At 40.1% G+C, this 17,760-nt stretch overlaps 1 protein-coding gene across 5 annotated transcripts in view; it reads right to left on the bottom strand.

Annotated features, from left to right (window-relative positions):
* Positions 1-17,760, bottom strand: part of bend5 (BEN domain containing 5) — a 59,836-nt gene that overhangs the window by 13,991 nt on the left and 28,085 nt on the right. For 3 of the 5 annotated variants that reach the window (XR_011352066.1, XM_069920556.1, XM_069920557.1), the window contains exons 5-8: positions 9,734-9,992; positions 8,734-9,026; positions 8,441-8,651; positions 4,120-4,272 (exon numbers count right to left, since the gene is read on the bottom strand). Coding sequence is in view for 4 of the 5 variants with exons in the window: in XM_069920556.1 (XP_069776657.1) it covers positions 4,120-4,272; positions 8,441-8,651; positions 8,734-9,026; positions 9,734-9,992 (916 nt within the window). In the remaining variant the exon portion in view is untranslated. Of the gene's footprint in view, positions 1-3,724; positions 4,273-8,440; positions 8,652-8,733; positions 9,027-9,733; positions 9,993-17,760 lie in introns of those variants that run through there. The other 2 variants (XM_069920559.1, XM_069920558.1) reach the window with 1 other exon arrangement.

The raw sequence follows: 17,760 nt of genomic DNA, 5'->3' as shown, positions 1-17,760 counted from the left end.
TTAAGCATGCAATCACCACATAGTGATCCAGGGTCCTCTGGTTGCAGCATGAACTCAGATTATTTATGATCACATGCAGGAGCTGGGGATTCCATATGGTTCCAAAGAAGTCTGGAGATTGGTCGCCTTGTGGTGATTATCATGTGCTCAACAATTTCACCGTGCCTGACCATTTTACAAGACATCTCAGTGAATCTGCACTGAGTATGTTTGCAAAATTAGCTCTGGTGTATGCTTATCATCAGATTCCAGTGGAGTCTTCCAACGTTGCCAAGAAAGCAGTAATTACTCCTTTCGACATATGAGTTTCTGTGAATGCCATTAGGTCTGCAGCTCAGATATTCCAGCAGTTTATGGACGATGTACTCTCAATCCTCGATTTTGTATACATCTATGTTGACGATATTCTTGTAGCGAGCCACCATCTTCTATCACTGTTTCAGAGACATGATGAATTTGGCAAAGTGATCAAACTGAATAAAGAGGTTTTAGTGCTGCTGAGCTTACACTTTTGGGACTGAATTATCCAGCATGGTACCTTGCCTGATGAAAGTGCAAGTTCAAGATTTTCCTACACCCATTAAGTTTGGCCATTTGCCATGATTTTATTTTTGGGATGATGAATTTCTACCACCGTTTCCTGCTGAATGCTGCAGCGTCTCTCTCTTACCATGGATGCCTCCATCAGTACCATTAGAACAAGGACTTGGTGGAAAGCTGGAACATCTGGCTTTCTTTTCAGCCAGACTGTCACTGGCTCAGGCAAAATATAGTACATTCAGACAAGAACTCCTCGCCATCTATCTCATAGTGAAACATTTCTGTTTTTTGTTGGAAGGTCGCCCTTTTACCATTTATACAGATCACCAGCCTCTTGCACATACCATGCGTACAAGCACGCATCTCTACTCACCACAGGAATCAAGCACTTGGACTGAATGATACAATTTTCCCTCACACATACAGCACATCTGAGGGACATTGCTGATGCCCTGTCCTGGCTTTACATACGACGACTATTATCGATTTCACTGCCATGGCTTGTGCACAACACTCCAAGCCCAATCTCATCCGGTATTGCTGGATCAACCTAGGTCTCCATCTACAAAATGTGAGCCTGGATGAGTTGGGTGAAACTCTGCTTTGTGAATTTTTCACAGGAAGACTTGGGCCTTTTGTGCCAGAGGCAATGCTGCAAGACTTTTAAGACTTTTCATGACCCGTCTCATCCTGGTAAACAAGCATCAATCAAACTGATTGAGGAATGCTTTTCCTGGCCTCACGTTAAGAAGGATGGGCATGAATCTGCTGTCATGTCAATGTTCTCAAGCAGTGGTTCTCAACTTTTTTTGCCCTAGGCCCACCATTAGCAGAAAAAAGTTAATATTCAAAAGAAGTTTTAATTAAATAATTTACTGCAAGTGTATTTCAATGCAATTAAGGTCAGGAATACACTAGAACTCACTTCATATTCAACTACTACTTCAATATGTTAACCATCTCAAACACATTCAACAATCATTGTGACTTCAGTGGGAACCTTGCCCCTGACACTGGCTGCAGATTTTTTTTAAATTTTCTGTCAGTTTCTCTTAGCTTGTAGCAAATCATTAACAGCACTGAAGCCACATTCTACTAAATAAGATGATGGAAAATGCAGCAATAGTTCCCTTGCTGAAGTAAAGTTTGGGTATTCCTTTTTGATCTCGTGAGACAGCCACATCATGGTTCCTTTCACTTTGAACAGTTTTCGTTACAACTCATAACTCCTCTTGGTATTGCACTGGAATTTCAGATAAATCCACCAGCAATGGCTGAGTTAATCAAGAGGGAAAATCCATTGCCTTTAAATCTCAAAATCCATCAATAAAGTTGGTAACCAACATTTTCAAAGGTCAACAATGACATTTGTAGCATTGGTTACTTCACACTCATTCAACCAATAGAAATGACTGAAGTTTCTTGCATTACCCTCATGCTTTACTTTCTGGTATCCCCATTTTCTTTTCGATTTTGGCGTTTTCCTCAGGCTAGTGCCTGGAGCTGATCCCTGCCTGCCCCCCCCCCCCCCCCACCCCATCAATACGCTAGTGCACTACTGAACTGAAAAAGGTAAAGGGGTATGGATGGAGACATGGTTGTTGAGATCATTTGGAATCCTCATCACAGAGATAATTTGGAATGGATGATAATGAGAGCGGTCAGAAATAATAATTGTAATTTTAACCAAGGATAACAACAGTTAAAATAAAACATCGAAAGAGCAAAAACACATTATGAAAATAAAAACAAAGGGATTTTACTTGAGTTACAATTGTGCTGTACTGACAGTTTTGCGAAATCACATCTTTCACACCAACATAACGAGTTTATTTTTTCAAACCAACTTTTTAATTATTTCTCAAAATATTCTACTGCCCGCTAAAATATTCTTAAGCACTATATACCCCACCAAAATATTCACACGACCCACCAATGGGGCATATGCCCCACCATGAAAATCTATGAGTCTCCAGATACATGAAATCCAGGCTGGGAGATTTTACTGTTCCAGATTCCAGTTTTCATTATGAGCACCTAAACTTGCTCACGTGAGGACCAGGCTACTAGGTAGCAGGAGGCCATTCTTGTCACCGAAATCTCTGCTGATTGGGTTCTGTCTTTCAGTGTTCCTGGCACCATTATGACAGACTGAGAGTCTCAGTTTACATCATCATTGTTCCAAGCTCTCACCGATCTCTTTGCCACTATCTGCATTCAGACTACGGCTTATCATCTGCAGGCTAATTGCCTCATTGAGCATTTCCACCGCCAATTGAAAGCCACATTGACAGCAGGGGGCAATGCATCTCTGTGGATCAAGCATCTGCCCATGGTTTCTTCGCCTGCATACTGCTGTAAAAGTGGATCTGGGATGTCCAGAGGGAGAAATCGTATATGGCACCATGCTGATTCTGCCCAGCAAATTTGTGAATTCAGGTCCAGGGACAACACTTTATGATCCAGCGAGTTATGTCAACAGTCTTCAGGAAAGCATGCAGTTGCTCAGACCAATGCCTACACTACATGTGCCACCTGAAAGGTATGTGCTGGGTTTACAATACTGTATGCTGTCCACAGACCACTTCGGCCTGTTCACAATGGATGTTTTGAAGTCTTATGCCACCTGAAGACTGTGATTCACAGAAGTGGGAAAGCTGAAAGTTTCCATTGACAGAATGAAGTCAGCGTAAATCAACAGTTCATGTTCTGTATCACTGCCAACGTCAAAGGAACAGTCACACCCCTGGAAGTCTGAACAAGCGCCGTCTGTCTTACGTTATCGAATAAGGTCGGGCTGGGCTGTCGGCCCTTTCAGACTATTACATAACAAGCCAAATCCAAATAGTTCCCTCTTTGTATGGCTCAAAGGCTGAGGGCCTATCGCGGTCACATACTTACCTGGAATGGAAGTGTTGCCATATACAGGAGTATATGCTCAACTCCAAGGAGACTGAGTATCGAGATCACCAAGGTAGCAGAGGCAATGAAAAGGGCAGGTGGGGGGGGGGGGCGGGAAGAGGGGATTTGGCTGGGTGGTGTTTTATGGGATGAGGAATTTATTGTTGTGGCTAAGAATAAAGAGAGTCGACTTCATTTTGTACTGAAGAACGAGTGAGTGTGTTCTTTAAATAGTGTGTTTACCAGGTGAATTATAGCAGCTACAATGGAAATAGTCAAAATGAAAAATCTACAAGCCTTTAATAAGTAGTGAACACTGAGACATGGTGGATATGCAATAGGCCAAATGGCTTACATTTGCAGAATTCTACAAATCATATCAACTATACAGTTTCACTGATTGAACAGTTAGAAAAATGGTTAGACAGAAATTAATTTAAAAAAAGGTGTTCTGCAAAGCCATTCTATGGTAAATGAGTACAATCAAATTTCACCATACTCCAATAACAATTGTACATTATCAATAACGACTTCCATGAACAGAATTTTCTGATCATGCAAAATACTACAATTTACATGATTATTCATAAATAAAGGTTTCAATTTCTTCCTTGATGGGTACTTCAGATCTCTCACAATGTGTATGAATATCACATTTTAAACCTATCTCACACTCACAGTTTCTAAATTTTGATATTTCTGCTTTGGCTTTCCGCCACTGCTTATTAATGTCCATTATTTTTTCCCCAATATATCGATTGACTTTATTTAATCGCTTATGGATTTCATTGTCGTCTTTGGCATCTTGTCGTATTCTGTTTAGCAATTGTTCTGTAGAAAAGAAACAAATTTTCATCAATAACTCTATGTAACCATCAACCAAGAGTTTTAAATTGAAAGAATTGACTTGTTCAGAAACACAGTTCATCAGCTTGGTTCAGTGACAAAATTGTCACTGAATCAAACAGGAGTATATGCTCAACTCCAAGACTTGAGATCAAAATTTAGGCTGACAGTTCAGTGCATTTAAGGACTCAGGAGAGCTACTCTACTGATGTTAATGTTAAAAATGATAGCCTCGTCGACCAATATGCATCTCTGTAAAATGAGACGGGCAGGAAAATTTACTCATAATATAATGTCAATGCGATCAAAAATTCACTGATCACTGATATAGTGGGAACCTGAGCTTGCTAATATTTGCCAACAAGAACTGAGTACTTATGAAATAATTAATTAGCAGACAGGTACATGGTGATAATTCCACATTTCAAGTTAGTATTGGAAGGAAATAAGAATGTTCCAGGAATCAACCACCTGAATTGGGAGAAGCCCATTTTTAATATCATAAGATAGGGTCTGTCAAAAGTGGACGAAGCAATTACTTGTCGTAAATCGACTATAAAGTGTACGGGAGGGTCTTTTGTTAAAAATAAAATCAGGTTTTGGGTTCAGATTTATTGTCAGAGTACATTCATTACATCACATACAACCTTGAGATTTTTTTCCTAGGGGCGAGGCAAAAAACTGTACACAACATACACATGTAAACAAATAAAGAAAATGTAAACAAACTGTGCAATGTAAAGAGAGAAAAAGAAATCAAGTGCAAAAGTAAGAGCCATAAATCAGTCCCTGCTTGATTTTGTCATTGAGGAGTCTGATGGTGGAGGGGTAGCAACTGTTCCTGAACCTGGTGGTGAGAGTCTGTGGCACCTCTACCCCTTTCATGAAGGTACTAGCAAGAACAGAAAACAGGCATGATGGGTGATGTGGATCGATGATGACTGTTGCTGCTCTCCGACAGCAGTGTTCCCTGTTGATGTTCTTGATGGTGGGGAGGGCTTTGCCCGTGATGCCCTGGGCAGTGTCCACGACATTTTGGAGGGCTTTACACTCAGGTATTGGTACCCCCATGCCAGACTGTGATGCAGTTGGTCAGGACACTTTCCAACACACATCTGTAGAAATTTGCCAAGATTTCCAAGGTCATATCAAACCACCGCAAATTCTTGAGTAAGTAGATGACATGCTATTTTCACGATGCCATTAGAGTATTGGGTCCAGGACAGATCCTCCAAGATAGTGACTCCCAAGGACTTAAATTTGTTCACTCTCTCCATCCTCCAGAGGCGGTACAAACTATTACTATTGGACAAAATTTAAAGAAAATACAAACCATTTTATAAAGAGTAATCAGGGAAACAGGAGAACCCAATAGGGTTCAAAGTGGGAATCTTGTGCATGGTGTTAGAAGACACAGGTGGCTCAATATAAAACATTTACCATTTGAAAAGTCTTAGAGAATTTAGTGAGGGGGGGGGGAAAACAGTGACATTCTGGAAGGTAGTTACCTTGTTATTGTTAAAAAGGAGTTACAAGTAGAAAATAGGTTGATAATTCTAAAGGCCCGAAGAGATACATTTCCAGCAACTATGGGAGACAAGGAAGGAGAGTGATGGCTGTGGCAGGGATTTTATTTTTAAATATGGTCACTATCCACGGGTGTGGAACTAAATGAGAAGACGACAGCAAATATGGACATTTAATACCAAGAGTATCTGAAATAAACCAAATTATAGATCAGCGAGTCTTATGTTCATGGCAGCTACATTCTTGGAAAGCAATCGGAGGCAGAGAATTGGTATACAGGTGTAATCAGCATGACTTTGTTTTGGTGAGGATTCTATCTAGCCAATGAGATTGGATATTTTGAAGCACAAAATATAGCCAAGACAAAATAATACAATTTGGAAATCTAAAACAAAACTTGGCTGCAAATAGCTACAAAGCGAAGACGAACACTATGGATGGCTGTGATGCTTCCAACAGGCTGAACACTTTCTCTGCCCACTTTGAGAAGAACCAAACTGTGCCTACTAGAACCTTGTGATATCGGTCTCTGAGGGCGATGTCAAAAGACCATTCAAAAGGGTGTACCCTTGCAACGTGTTCGGACCCGACGGCGTACCCGACAAATACTGAAAATTGCACCAACCAACCAGCTGGAGTGTTCAGACATTTTCAACTTCTCATTTTGGCAGTCAAAGGTTCGTTCACACCCGCTTCAAAAGGGCATCAATCATCCTGGTACCCAAGAAGAGTCGTGTGAGCTACCTCAACGACTACCGCCCAGTAGTAGCACCAACTTCTACTGTGATGAAATGCTTTTAGAGGCTGGTCGTGGCCAAATTAACACGTACCTATGCAAAGATATCTTTTCTTTGGCTTGGCTTCGCGGATGAAGATTTATGGAGGGGTAATGTACACGTCAGCTGCAGGCTCGTTTGTGGCTAACAAGTCCAATGCGGGACAGGCAGACACGGTTGCAGCGGTTGCAAGGAAAAATTGGTTGGTTAGGGTTGGGTGTTGGGTTTTTCCTCCTTTGTCTTTTATCAGTGAGGTGGGGTCTGCGGTCTTCTTCAAAGGAGGTTGCTGCCCGCCGAACTGTGAGGCGCCAAGATGCACGGTTTGAGGCGATATCAGCCCACTGGCGGTGGTCAATGTGGCAGGCACCAAGAGATTTCTTTAGGCAGTCCTTGTACCTCTTCTTTGGTGCACCTCTGTCTTGGTGGCCAGTGGAGAGCTCACCATAGAACACGATCTTGGGAAGGCAATGGTCCTCCATTCTGGAGACGTGACCTACCCAGCGCAGTTTGATCTTCAGCAGCGTGGATTCGACGCTGTCGGCCTCTGCCATCTCGAGTACTTCGATGTTGGAGATGAAGTCGCTCCAATGAATGTTGAGGATGGAGCGGAGACAACGCTGGTGGAAGCGTTCTAGGTCCCACTGTAATTCGCCTGTTGTCACAATCGCTCCACAGCAGATGCAATATCGCTGGCTCTCCACTCAGCTCTGGATCATCTTGAAAACAGCAACTCATACATACGGCTGCTCTTCATAGACTACAGCTCGGCCTTCAATGCCATTATTCCATCAGTGCTGGCCAAGAAACTACAAGCTCTAGGCCTCTATACCCCACTCTGCAGCTGAATTCTTCACAGACCACAGTCAGTACGAATTGGAAACAACGCCTCCTCCTCACTGGATGTGTGCTTAGCCCACTGCTCTACTTGTTATACACCCACAACTGTGTGGCCAGGCACAATTCCAATGCCATCTACAAGTCTGCCGATGACACCACAGTTGGCGGCAGAATCACAAACAACAATGAGGGAGATAGATCAGCTCATTGAATGGTGTAACAGCAACAACCTTGCGCTCAATGTCAACAAAACCAAGGAGATGATTGTGGACTTCAGGAGGAAGTCATCAGGTGAACACGACCCAATCCTCATCGAGGGCTCAGTTGTGGAGGGGGTCAAGAACTTCAAATTCCTGGGTGTCAACATCTCTGAGGATTTGTCCCAAAGCCTCCACATTGATACAATCATGAAGGCTCGCCAGCGGCTATACTTTGTGTGGTGTCTGTGAGGAGATTCAGTATGTCACTGAAGACTCTCACAAACTTCCGCAGGTGTACTGTGGAGAGCATAATGGCTGGTTGCATCACTGCCTGGTATGAAGGCACTAACTCTCAAGACAAGAATAAGTTCCAGAAAGTTCTCCACTCAGCCTGTGCAGGCACCAGACTTCACTCCATCAAGAACATCTACATGAGGCAGTGTCTTAAAAAAAAAGCAGTCTCTATCCTCAGACTCCCACCACCTAGGACATGCCTTCTTCATTCTTCTACCATCAGGAAAAAGGTATAGGAGCCTAAAAACAAGCACTCAACGACACAAGGACAACTTCTTTCCCGCTACCAGATTCCTGAATAACCAATGAACCAAAGACACTGCGTAAAGACATAAGATGGTTTATATTATGAATGTTTGCACGCTGCTGAAAAAACACCAAATTTCCTGACTTGTTCAAGACCATAAATTCTGATTCTGATGATTATCTGAAGGTGGTTAGAATATTTATTGGGAAACTTTAGGATGGGCAAAAAAGAGTGACTTACACCAGTCTGGAGAAAACGGTCCTTGAGCTTACCTTTAATAATCTGTACTTTGTAGGGGGAAAGAGGTGGTTTGGGAGATGACTTTGTTGAATTACATGCAATTCCAGTGACACTTCTGTCCTTCAGGGTATCCACTCCCCATACTGCAACAGCCAGACACTTTGTAAATCTTGAATCACTTGGCTGACGTTTCACTGTTTCCCATTTGTCCTCATCAATCCATATATTAGCTCCAATGTGAACCTATAAACAAAATGCTGCAATCTGTGAATTCAGTTTGCACATCAATAATACAGAAAAGATTCCTAATACATAAACCCATTACCTTTCCTTCCTGAACAGAATAAACACTAGGCTGAGCCATAGCAATGGCTTGTGTGGCAGACCATGGACACGGTACCATATTGTTCCCATTTTCAGTCTGACTCTCCAGATGATCGGAAGTACTTGGAGCTGGAAGAAGTGGATGCGGACTTTTTCTGCAGGGATAAATTCTTTGCTGCATATTCAAATGGTCCTGCAGAATTGAAGGTACTGGAGGACTGGAAATTAACTGATGGGCAGATGTGTTGTCAATCAGCTCCTCTTCAGGATTGGAACCATGGTACTGTTCTGGTACTGAAAATGTGAAGAAATATATTTGAATGATTAATCAACAATCCAAGAACTAAGAATTACAATATTGCCTTTAGATAGGAAGAGTACATGGATAATTGTAAAGACTTAAACCAATCTATACAAGGTGCAAATTTAAAAACAACAAGATTAATGAGAAATAATTTAAATAGGAGGGGACAGTCAAGGAGGATGGAATGGACAACTAAATCACCATAAAATTCTTAAAGCTCAAGCATTTTAAAACTATCAACTTAACAGCACCATTAAATAACTTAAAATCCTCCCAAGAAGTCGCTGTGCATTTTATTCATCAAAAACATCCTTACTATCTTTGGTTTTCCCCTCAGCCATACTTACCCAAGCCAGTTTCTTATAACCAAATGCGACATCAGATTAAACTGTCTATTTACAAATTTATTCATCCAGCATTATAATGTTGGGTTCATTTATTTGATTCCTACTTCCTCCTCTGGATTGTCCATTTGTCAAATGTGAAAAATGTAGCATTAAATTTGTAGTAAAACATGCTGATTTCATTTAAAAAATACACATTAAACATTTCAATAATCTAATTTGCTAATAATTTAATAAGCCTTCTACTTAGCATTAAAGCCATTCGAAAATCAAGTTTAATGCTAGAATTCTTACAATTTTACCATTCCAAATGTTGATAACTTGAGTCAGCTTTTTATTTAAAAAAGACTTACATCTGAATAACTTCAAAAGCAGTGCATTCTGAAGATCCATGTTGAGGTCCCTCAGCCTTTGCAGCTCAGAAGCCATATGCTCGTAATCTTTTTGCTTTTCTTCAACAAACCGAAGTTTGGTTGTAACTTTTTTAAGCTCTTGAATCAACTTTTTATTATTAGCCTTGGCCTGAGAATATTTGTGTTTCAGTTCATCAAAAATCTTCAGTGTTTGTTCTTCATCACCACTGCTGTCTTCAAAGCCGGAGATGTCTTGCTCCTGAGAGAGAATGAAAAAGATGATTGAGTATTCATTCGATTTGGGAAACAGACATCTGTACTAACCACATTCTTTACTGGAGGGAAAACAGACTTCCGGGTACAAATTATGAGGAACAATTTACTTGTCCACCACGTTTCATAACTGTTTAATTGCTTATGTTCACAATACAAATAGCATGGCACCTGAATTTCTAGTATAAGCATTTAAAACATTTACAAGTATAAATATCTTTCATTGCACAGAACGCAATAGCGTTAATTTTCTGTTTTCTACTTTTCCTTTGCAATAAAAGATTGTACTGAATGTTTTGTCTGAATGTCCTTTTGCGTTTCACCAAAATACTACAACAGGCAACACAAAAATGTATGTTCTTTTACAACTTCCAAATGTCACCATATTTTCTGCAGGCCTAGTTTGCCTGTCCCGCATCGGACTTGTCAGCCACAAACGAGCCTGCAGCTGACGTGGACATTTACCCCTCGTCCGCGAAGCCAAGCCAAAGAAAGAGAGAGTTTGGATACAACTGCACATGCCAGGAATATTTATATGTGGAGCAGCTTCTTCTCCACCTTTAATTCTTTACACACAATCACAAGCAGAAATAATTGTGATAATTCCAGTCTTTGTCAAACTATGTGGGAAAAGGTAATAGATTGGACCTTAAGCATGGCATTTCTCAGTGGTTCAGTTGATTTTTAAAAAAAACTGGAGATCTCAAAGATTTAAAAACCTTGATTTTTCTTCCTGCTCTTGCTATTAACTCTGTCACATGGAAGGAATACATTGAAACTCACAAAATAGAAAAGCAGATAAATACTGGAGATTTTGCATTCCTTTTCACTTATCAATGATCCCATAACATTGAGCAATTCACTAATACTCTGACAGTATATACACATCATCCCAAAAGCACCTTTCGTGATGTCTGGATGTCCTTAAACATTTCTCAGTCAATGAGGCACTTTCAAAATGTAGAAATGTCACATTTAAAAGAATGGGCAAGCACCAGAGGCCCCACCTGCAATCCATAACTCAAAGAAACTGGAACATTTTAATAAAGAGAATTGTGAACATTAAAATCATTTGAGGAAACAGCTTGCCAAGAGCAAAAATGGAAACACCATATCCCTCACATGGCTGTGTAAGGCAGCAAAAAGAATGAAAATCAGCTTCACTTCAACTGTTACTTTGCCTCAATTATGTTTTCACCTCCATTTTATTTACTGTGAATGACCAACGATGACCAAAATATCAACTTGTGCAAGTTGACCATAAGAATTCGAGGTCACTTAAGTTAAGAAGCCATTGAGATCATTGATATACAATAATACGACATCTATGAAATGAGTACACAGACAAACCAAAGAATCTTTCTCAAATCCAAAACCTGCACAATATAAAGTTTATGAAATAAAAAACACCAATTTCAGCTTTAATATAATTGATAGCCATCTGAAATGGAGGCAAATTTGTTTAACTCCCCCCCTCCCACCCCCCCATGGAAGGAGCTCAGAATATTTTCCGCCTCAAATTAACAATGTCCAAATCTATCACTAATTCCATGACTAAATAGTTGGTATTATGTGTCATATGCATTAAAAGATTCCAAATTTGAATAATCCAAACAACCTCCTTTTTGACTAAAATACAAGAAATAGTCTTAAAGAAAATCAAGTTGATTGTAAATTTAAGTGTCATCCCTCTTGTTTGTTAGTTTAGTTAATCCTTAAAAAAAAATCAAAGCATGTTGCAATGTGAAAATATGGCGCATTTCAACATTTTTCAGTGTAACAGTTATTTAAAAAAAAAACCCCAAAAACTTTATTTGAAGCCAGGTAAATTGGACGCAACAGATTTAGGCTCAGTAAATCAAACTTAGATAAATAAATAAATAAATAAATAGATAGATAAGAGATCAAGATTAACAATGCTCCATATTTCTCAATCAACTAATGTTCCCAGATTTATCTCAATGCTTCAATGGGTCATCAGAGAATATCAAAAAAATTGGCTTGAAGATTTAGGATTCATAAATAGAAACTCCTAATTATATTAACAAGTGAATAAATAAAGGCAGCATGGTAGTTAAGCTACTAGACTAGTGTGAAACATGTTCTACACGTTTATATAGAATTAAAATTCAAATGCTGTGAAAACAGTATCTAAATTCAAGTATTATAAATTAAATTTGCACAAAGCGAGCATCATAACTGTGAAAATGAAGCTAAAGAATAGTTAGCAAAATTCATCTGGTTCACTAATGTCCATCCTTACCAGTTCTTTCCTACATGGGATTCCAGACCCACCAATATGGTTGACAAAGTGCCCTCTGAAACGGCCCAGCAAGCCACTCAGTTTAAGGGGCAATTAGGCATGGACAATAAATGCTGACCTTGCCAGCAATGTCCACATCCTGCGAATGAATAAAAATAAAATAAACTTTAGCTTTTTAATTCACATCACACTTGAAAATCTATGTTGTGGTGGCCGGACAAAGCATCGAAGTACCTGCACAATATCACTAATAATGCTGTGTTTCCTTATCAATGAATGAACTCAATAGCTACTACCAACAACATACTATACAAACATCATCAAGGAGATGTGTGATGTCTAGTCTCATTAAACAAGCTTTCTCAAGCTTTGATACATTAATTACAAACAAAAGTTTTTAAATGATAAAACTGCCAATTGATTTGGCAAGAACAAGTTACTGTATGCCCAAAGAAAGATTTCACAAAGAAAGAATTCACCCAAAATTTACACATATAAAATTTTATTGACTATGATATTAATTATAGAGATTAAATTACAGTTCATCTTTTCAAAAAACAAATGGATCAATGGACATCTGAATCAGGCAAACATCCAGCTTCTTCAATTGTATGATACCAAGTGTTACTCACACAAGGATACAATCAATTAACTGTTTTTACGTTCCACATTTTTTTGTTTATGTCGCGCTATGCCAACAATCCAAATCACTTTTAAATTTAAACATAAAAAACTGGATATTTTGTCACAATGTTTTAATTTATTCACATCCTAAATTCTGTTTAGATTCCCCCCTCCAAACAATAATCAAATAGTTGGTTCTTATTTAAAGTGCTTGATGCAGTAAAACCCATCATCCAGCACTCAAATCAACTGGAAATTCAAACAATTGGCAAAAAAGTAGAGGGAATAAACAAAATGGAAATAACTAAGAATATATAGTTTTAAATAAAAGTTTAAAATTGGAAAAATAAATGTTCTCCAAAGCAACACACAACCCCCTGGGAGCAAACCTTCAGTCAGTGGTGCGCCCCGGTCATGCCCCGCCCACAGCGGCTCCCAGGATGAAGAGCAAGAGTCTTTATTCGTACTGGTATATTATCAATTATATTAGTAAAGCTTTATTTCGGGGAGGAAGATTTATTATAGCAAAATAATTACAGTAGTAGCAAGTGCAACACTGTTACAGTATCACCGACTGGGTTTCAAATTTAAATGGAGATGCGTCAAGGGTCTGACCGGGTCACTGGTGTGGAAGTGAATCGGGCTGCGCCAAGGGTCTGACAAATTCAACAAATTGTTTTTGTTCATCAAATTATTTTTTAAACCCAAGACTACAAGTCTAACCCTATTGGATCTTAATCCCTTTGGTCCATTTACCCAAGCCAGTCATAGTCGTATGTCAAATCTCTTCTCACCCTTGCCCCACCACACAACTTCCAAAGTCTGCTTCTTTATTTTAATCTTGCAGCTGAAATCAGTCGTAAAACAGTGGTGGTAACTCACCACCTTTCAATAAGATTAAAGTTGATCTTTCACCTCTATAGCACTTTACTGGACTAACCCCATAGTCCAAGATTCCTTTAATCCCCTTAAATATATTGAGCTTTGCAATGAATATACCCAACTGAGACTCCATAACCCTCATTTCAAAGGCTCATGATTCTGACTGAAATTCCTTCCCACTTCAGTCCTTAACACTTTTCCTAAATTTACCCTGTTAAGACTCATTAGAATGTTGTATATTAGATTTACTCTTCTAAATTGGAATATAAATGGGACCTGTCTGCTTCTCCACAGGAATCAATTTGGTTATTCTTCATTGCACTTATTCCTGTAACAAGTACCTTCATCCTGGATTAAAGAAACTGGACCAGGGTACAACATTGCAGGTGCAGTTATACTGAAGTTCCATGTGGTAACAGCAAGGCATCTTCACATCTGCACTGAAAACTTCTTTGAATAAAGACAAACATACAGTTTACAGCAGAAATATGAGCAATATGCCCACCTGGCTATCATTCAATAAAATCATGGCTAACCTGCCTCAGTCCATTTACCTGCCTGCTCCCCATAACATCATTCTTCCAAATCTGTCTCCTGAAAATATTTTAAGCAGCAGTTTTCTGCAGTTTCCTTGGGCAGAGCATTCCATAGATTCACTATTCTCAAGGAGATGCAGTTCATTCCTATATCTGTCAAATAACCAGTCCTGAGTCTTCAGGCCATGTCCTCTAGTTTTGGTAATACATAGAAAAATTATAAATCCCATTTTCAATAACTTTTACAATGAAAGTCCAAAAATTCAGATGGCAGACCACCTGAGATTCCAGACTTTTACATTTTTAACTTTAGCAGGTTTTTGCATGTGTGTGCATGTGCAAGCGCCAAAGATGCACAAATGACCACGCTTAATACAGGTAATCTTATCACAAAGAAATTCATTTGTATACAGTATTTTTCTTTTACCATTTTCATTTTTAAACAATTTCAAGCATTACATTTTTGTCAATGTTGACTTTTTTTCATAAACTGCTCATTTTTATAAATCATACATGCTGGTATTGCGGATGAAAAATCTCTCAAAATATACCCATTCATCTCTTCTTTATTCTACATAAATTTGAATTTTTAAAGTACTGCCCGAGAATCCAGATCAACTCAATCCCCAAGCAGTCCAGATTTTAGGAATTTTACGATAGTAAAAAAAAATCTGTAATTTTCAGGTGGCTCAAAGTTCAAAACTCGGATTATTTGTCAGAGTACAAGCGCGATATCACATACAGAGTCTATTTTTCCTGCGGGCCAAGCAGAATTTCTAATTATCAGTAGTGCAAAAACACTCTACTCCAGATACATATACAAGAGAAAAATGTACAGAAATTTAAACAAATTGGCTGTGTAATGCAAAGTCCTTAAACGAATTTGAGTGTAAGTTGTTCAGGAGTCTGAGAGTGGAGGGGTAGCAACTGTTCTTGAACCTGTCTTGTGGCACATATACCTCTTTCCAAATGGCAGCAGCAAGAAAAGGTTATGTCTTAGGTGATGTAGATCCTTGATTGTTCTCCAACAGCAAGGTTCCATATGGATTTCCTCGATGGTGTAGAAGAGCTTGGACTCTGATATACACTACTTTTTGCAGGGCTTTCCACTTAGTATTACTTCCCCCATACCAGCCTTAGATTCAGCCAGTCAGCACGCTTTCCACTACACATCTGTAGAAGTTCACCAAGGTTTCTGATGTCATCCAAGCCTCTGAAAAATCCCAAGGAAGTATAGGCGCTGATGGGCTTTCTTCACAATGACATTCGTGTGTTGAATCCAGGAAAGGTCCTCTGAGATAGTGACTCCTAGGAATTTAAATTTGCTCACCCTCTCCACCACTGATCACCCAAAGATTACTGGATCATACACCTCTGGTTTTCTCTTCCTAAATTCCACAATCAGCTCCCTGGTTTTGGTGACATTGAGTGCATTAGTACACAATTTAGCCAAGTTTTCAACTTCCCTTCCTTATGCTGACTCATCACCCCTTTGTGGATGGTGTTGCTGTTGTTGACCTGAGCCACACAGTCATAAGTGTAATATGAACACAGCCCTGTGGAGCTCTGATACAGATGGGGGAGATGTTCTTACAATTCCTCACTGATGATTAGGGGGTGAGGAAATTCAAAATCCAGTTACTCAGTGGGGCCAGGTTTTGGAGTATGCAAATCAGTTTTGAGGAATCTAAAATAATCCTTGCATGAACTCAGAAGATGAATTAGCCAAAAACATTTGGCAGTGCTGGCACGGCTGTGGACCAGGAGTGCAGGGAGCAGAACACAGCGCAACTCTACAGGGCCCTGCTATTGGTCTAATTGTGAACAGCTCCATGCAGGCTTTAAGTAGCCTATTAAAAGAATCTACTGTAAAGCCAACTTTATTTTTTAAAAATCCTGCAACTGTGGGGTCTGTGCCCAAGATGGTGGAATATGTGTTGTAGACCATGAGGGGTTGCAGATTCTGAAGGAGTAGCAGAACAGCACAGGGCACCAGAAGTGAGGAGAACATCCTCCACCAAGAAAAAGCATAGGAGACAACTCTACAGGATGGGGGCAACAGCAGTAGACCTGCTCAGTGGCTGAAGGACCCACACAGGCTGTGGGCTGCTGATATCTGGCAGTTGAAGGACTCTCGCATGCTGTAGACGGCTGGTGACTTGCAATTGAAGGACCCACACAGACTACTGGTGACTTGCTCTTGGGAACCAGGATTCAAGAGGGTGCTGAGGGCATGGGCACTCAAAGGGCCTCAGGTGCTGAAAGCTTCCTGATTGTATTAGAGGTTTGGACCTGGAGTTTGAGCTGCCAATGGTTTGAACAGAAGTCTGTGTGGTTCCAGAGGCTGCAGGAGCACTGGAGGTGACTCCATGGACACTCAGTACCTCTGAAGGGCTCTTTTTTGCCTTGCTTTCTCTTACTGTAAGGGACACTGGGCAATGCAAATAGTGACCCTCTGTTTGCCTTACAGCAGGCAAAAGGGAATTTTATGTAATAATAAAAATTGCAATATTACACAACTATCAAGGGGATCTTGAATCTCCTGATCTAATTAGCAAACTGGAAAAAAACTTAGAAGGCAATGAGTAATCACAGCAACAGATCAACAATGCTGCAGAAAACAAGGAATGGGGACTTCACACCACACAGATACGTTTCCTGTATGGGCTGCACGTGCACACTGTCACTTCCTCACCTCATTTCCCATCTGGACAAGCTATGGCAATCCGTTTTATTCTCTTCTCCCCAGTGGAGGTCTTCCTGTTCACCTGCCCTTCCCACAAGGGATCTGGACTGGATTGGTTGGATATAGCAGTGCCATGTTACAGGTTCACAGGCTCCCACGTTGCCTGACACTCCTGTCACCTAAAGGAGACCATATTTCATATGTATATGACATGTGAGAGAGAGGTTGCAGCTCATTTGTCTATTTGAATGGACTCCTCCAAATTGGGTGCACTTTTGTCCCACTCCTCTGATCATTGGGCACCCAGCTGGGGGAACTCCCTTCATTGATTTGCTCAAAAATCGGAATTGCCATGAACAGGTCACGAAATTCGCTATTTTGTGGCAGCATCACGGTGCAAACATTCATATAAACCACTTCAGAATAAATAAAAGTAGTCCACAACAAGTCAAAGAAAGACAGTGTCTTTGGTTCATTGATCATTCAGGAATCTGATGGCCTCTGGTGCAGGACCACGGTAACCATTCAGATTTAGGAAGTGGGTTATCAGGGGTTCTGCCCAAGCAAACTGCTTGCCCCTCTTAATAAGATACAACCATATCAGAGGGTCCCTAAGGAGGGAGCACATGGTGTCATTAGCTCCCTGCAGCACATGGGCATGAGCTGTTGGAGTACATCGTGGACAAGGATGGTTGTGTTTTAACTTGATGTTTTAATTGCATGTGCATTTGTAAAGAACTGAGAATACAGTATATAGTACATT

Source organism: Narcine bancroftii, chromosome 2, assembly GCF_036971445.1.
Source record: "Narcine bancroftii isolate sNarBan1 chromosome 2, sNarBan1.hap1, whole genome shotgun sequence".
Lineage (NCBI taxonomy): Eukaryota > Metazoa > Chordata > Chondrichthyes > Torpediniformes > Narcinidae > Narcine > Narcine bancroftii.
The sequence above is the reverse complement of the archived record's forward strand: the minus strand, read 5'-3'. Positions and strand labels throughout refer to the sequence as shown.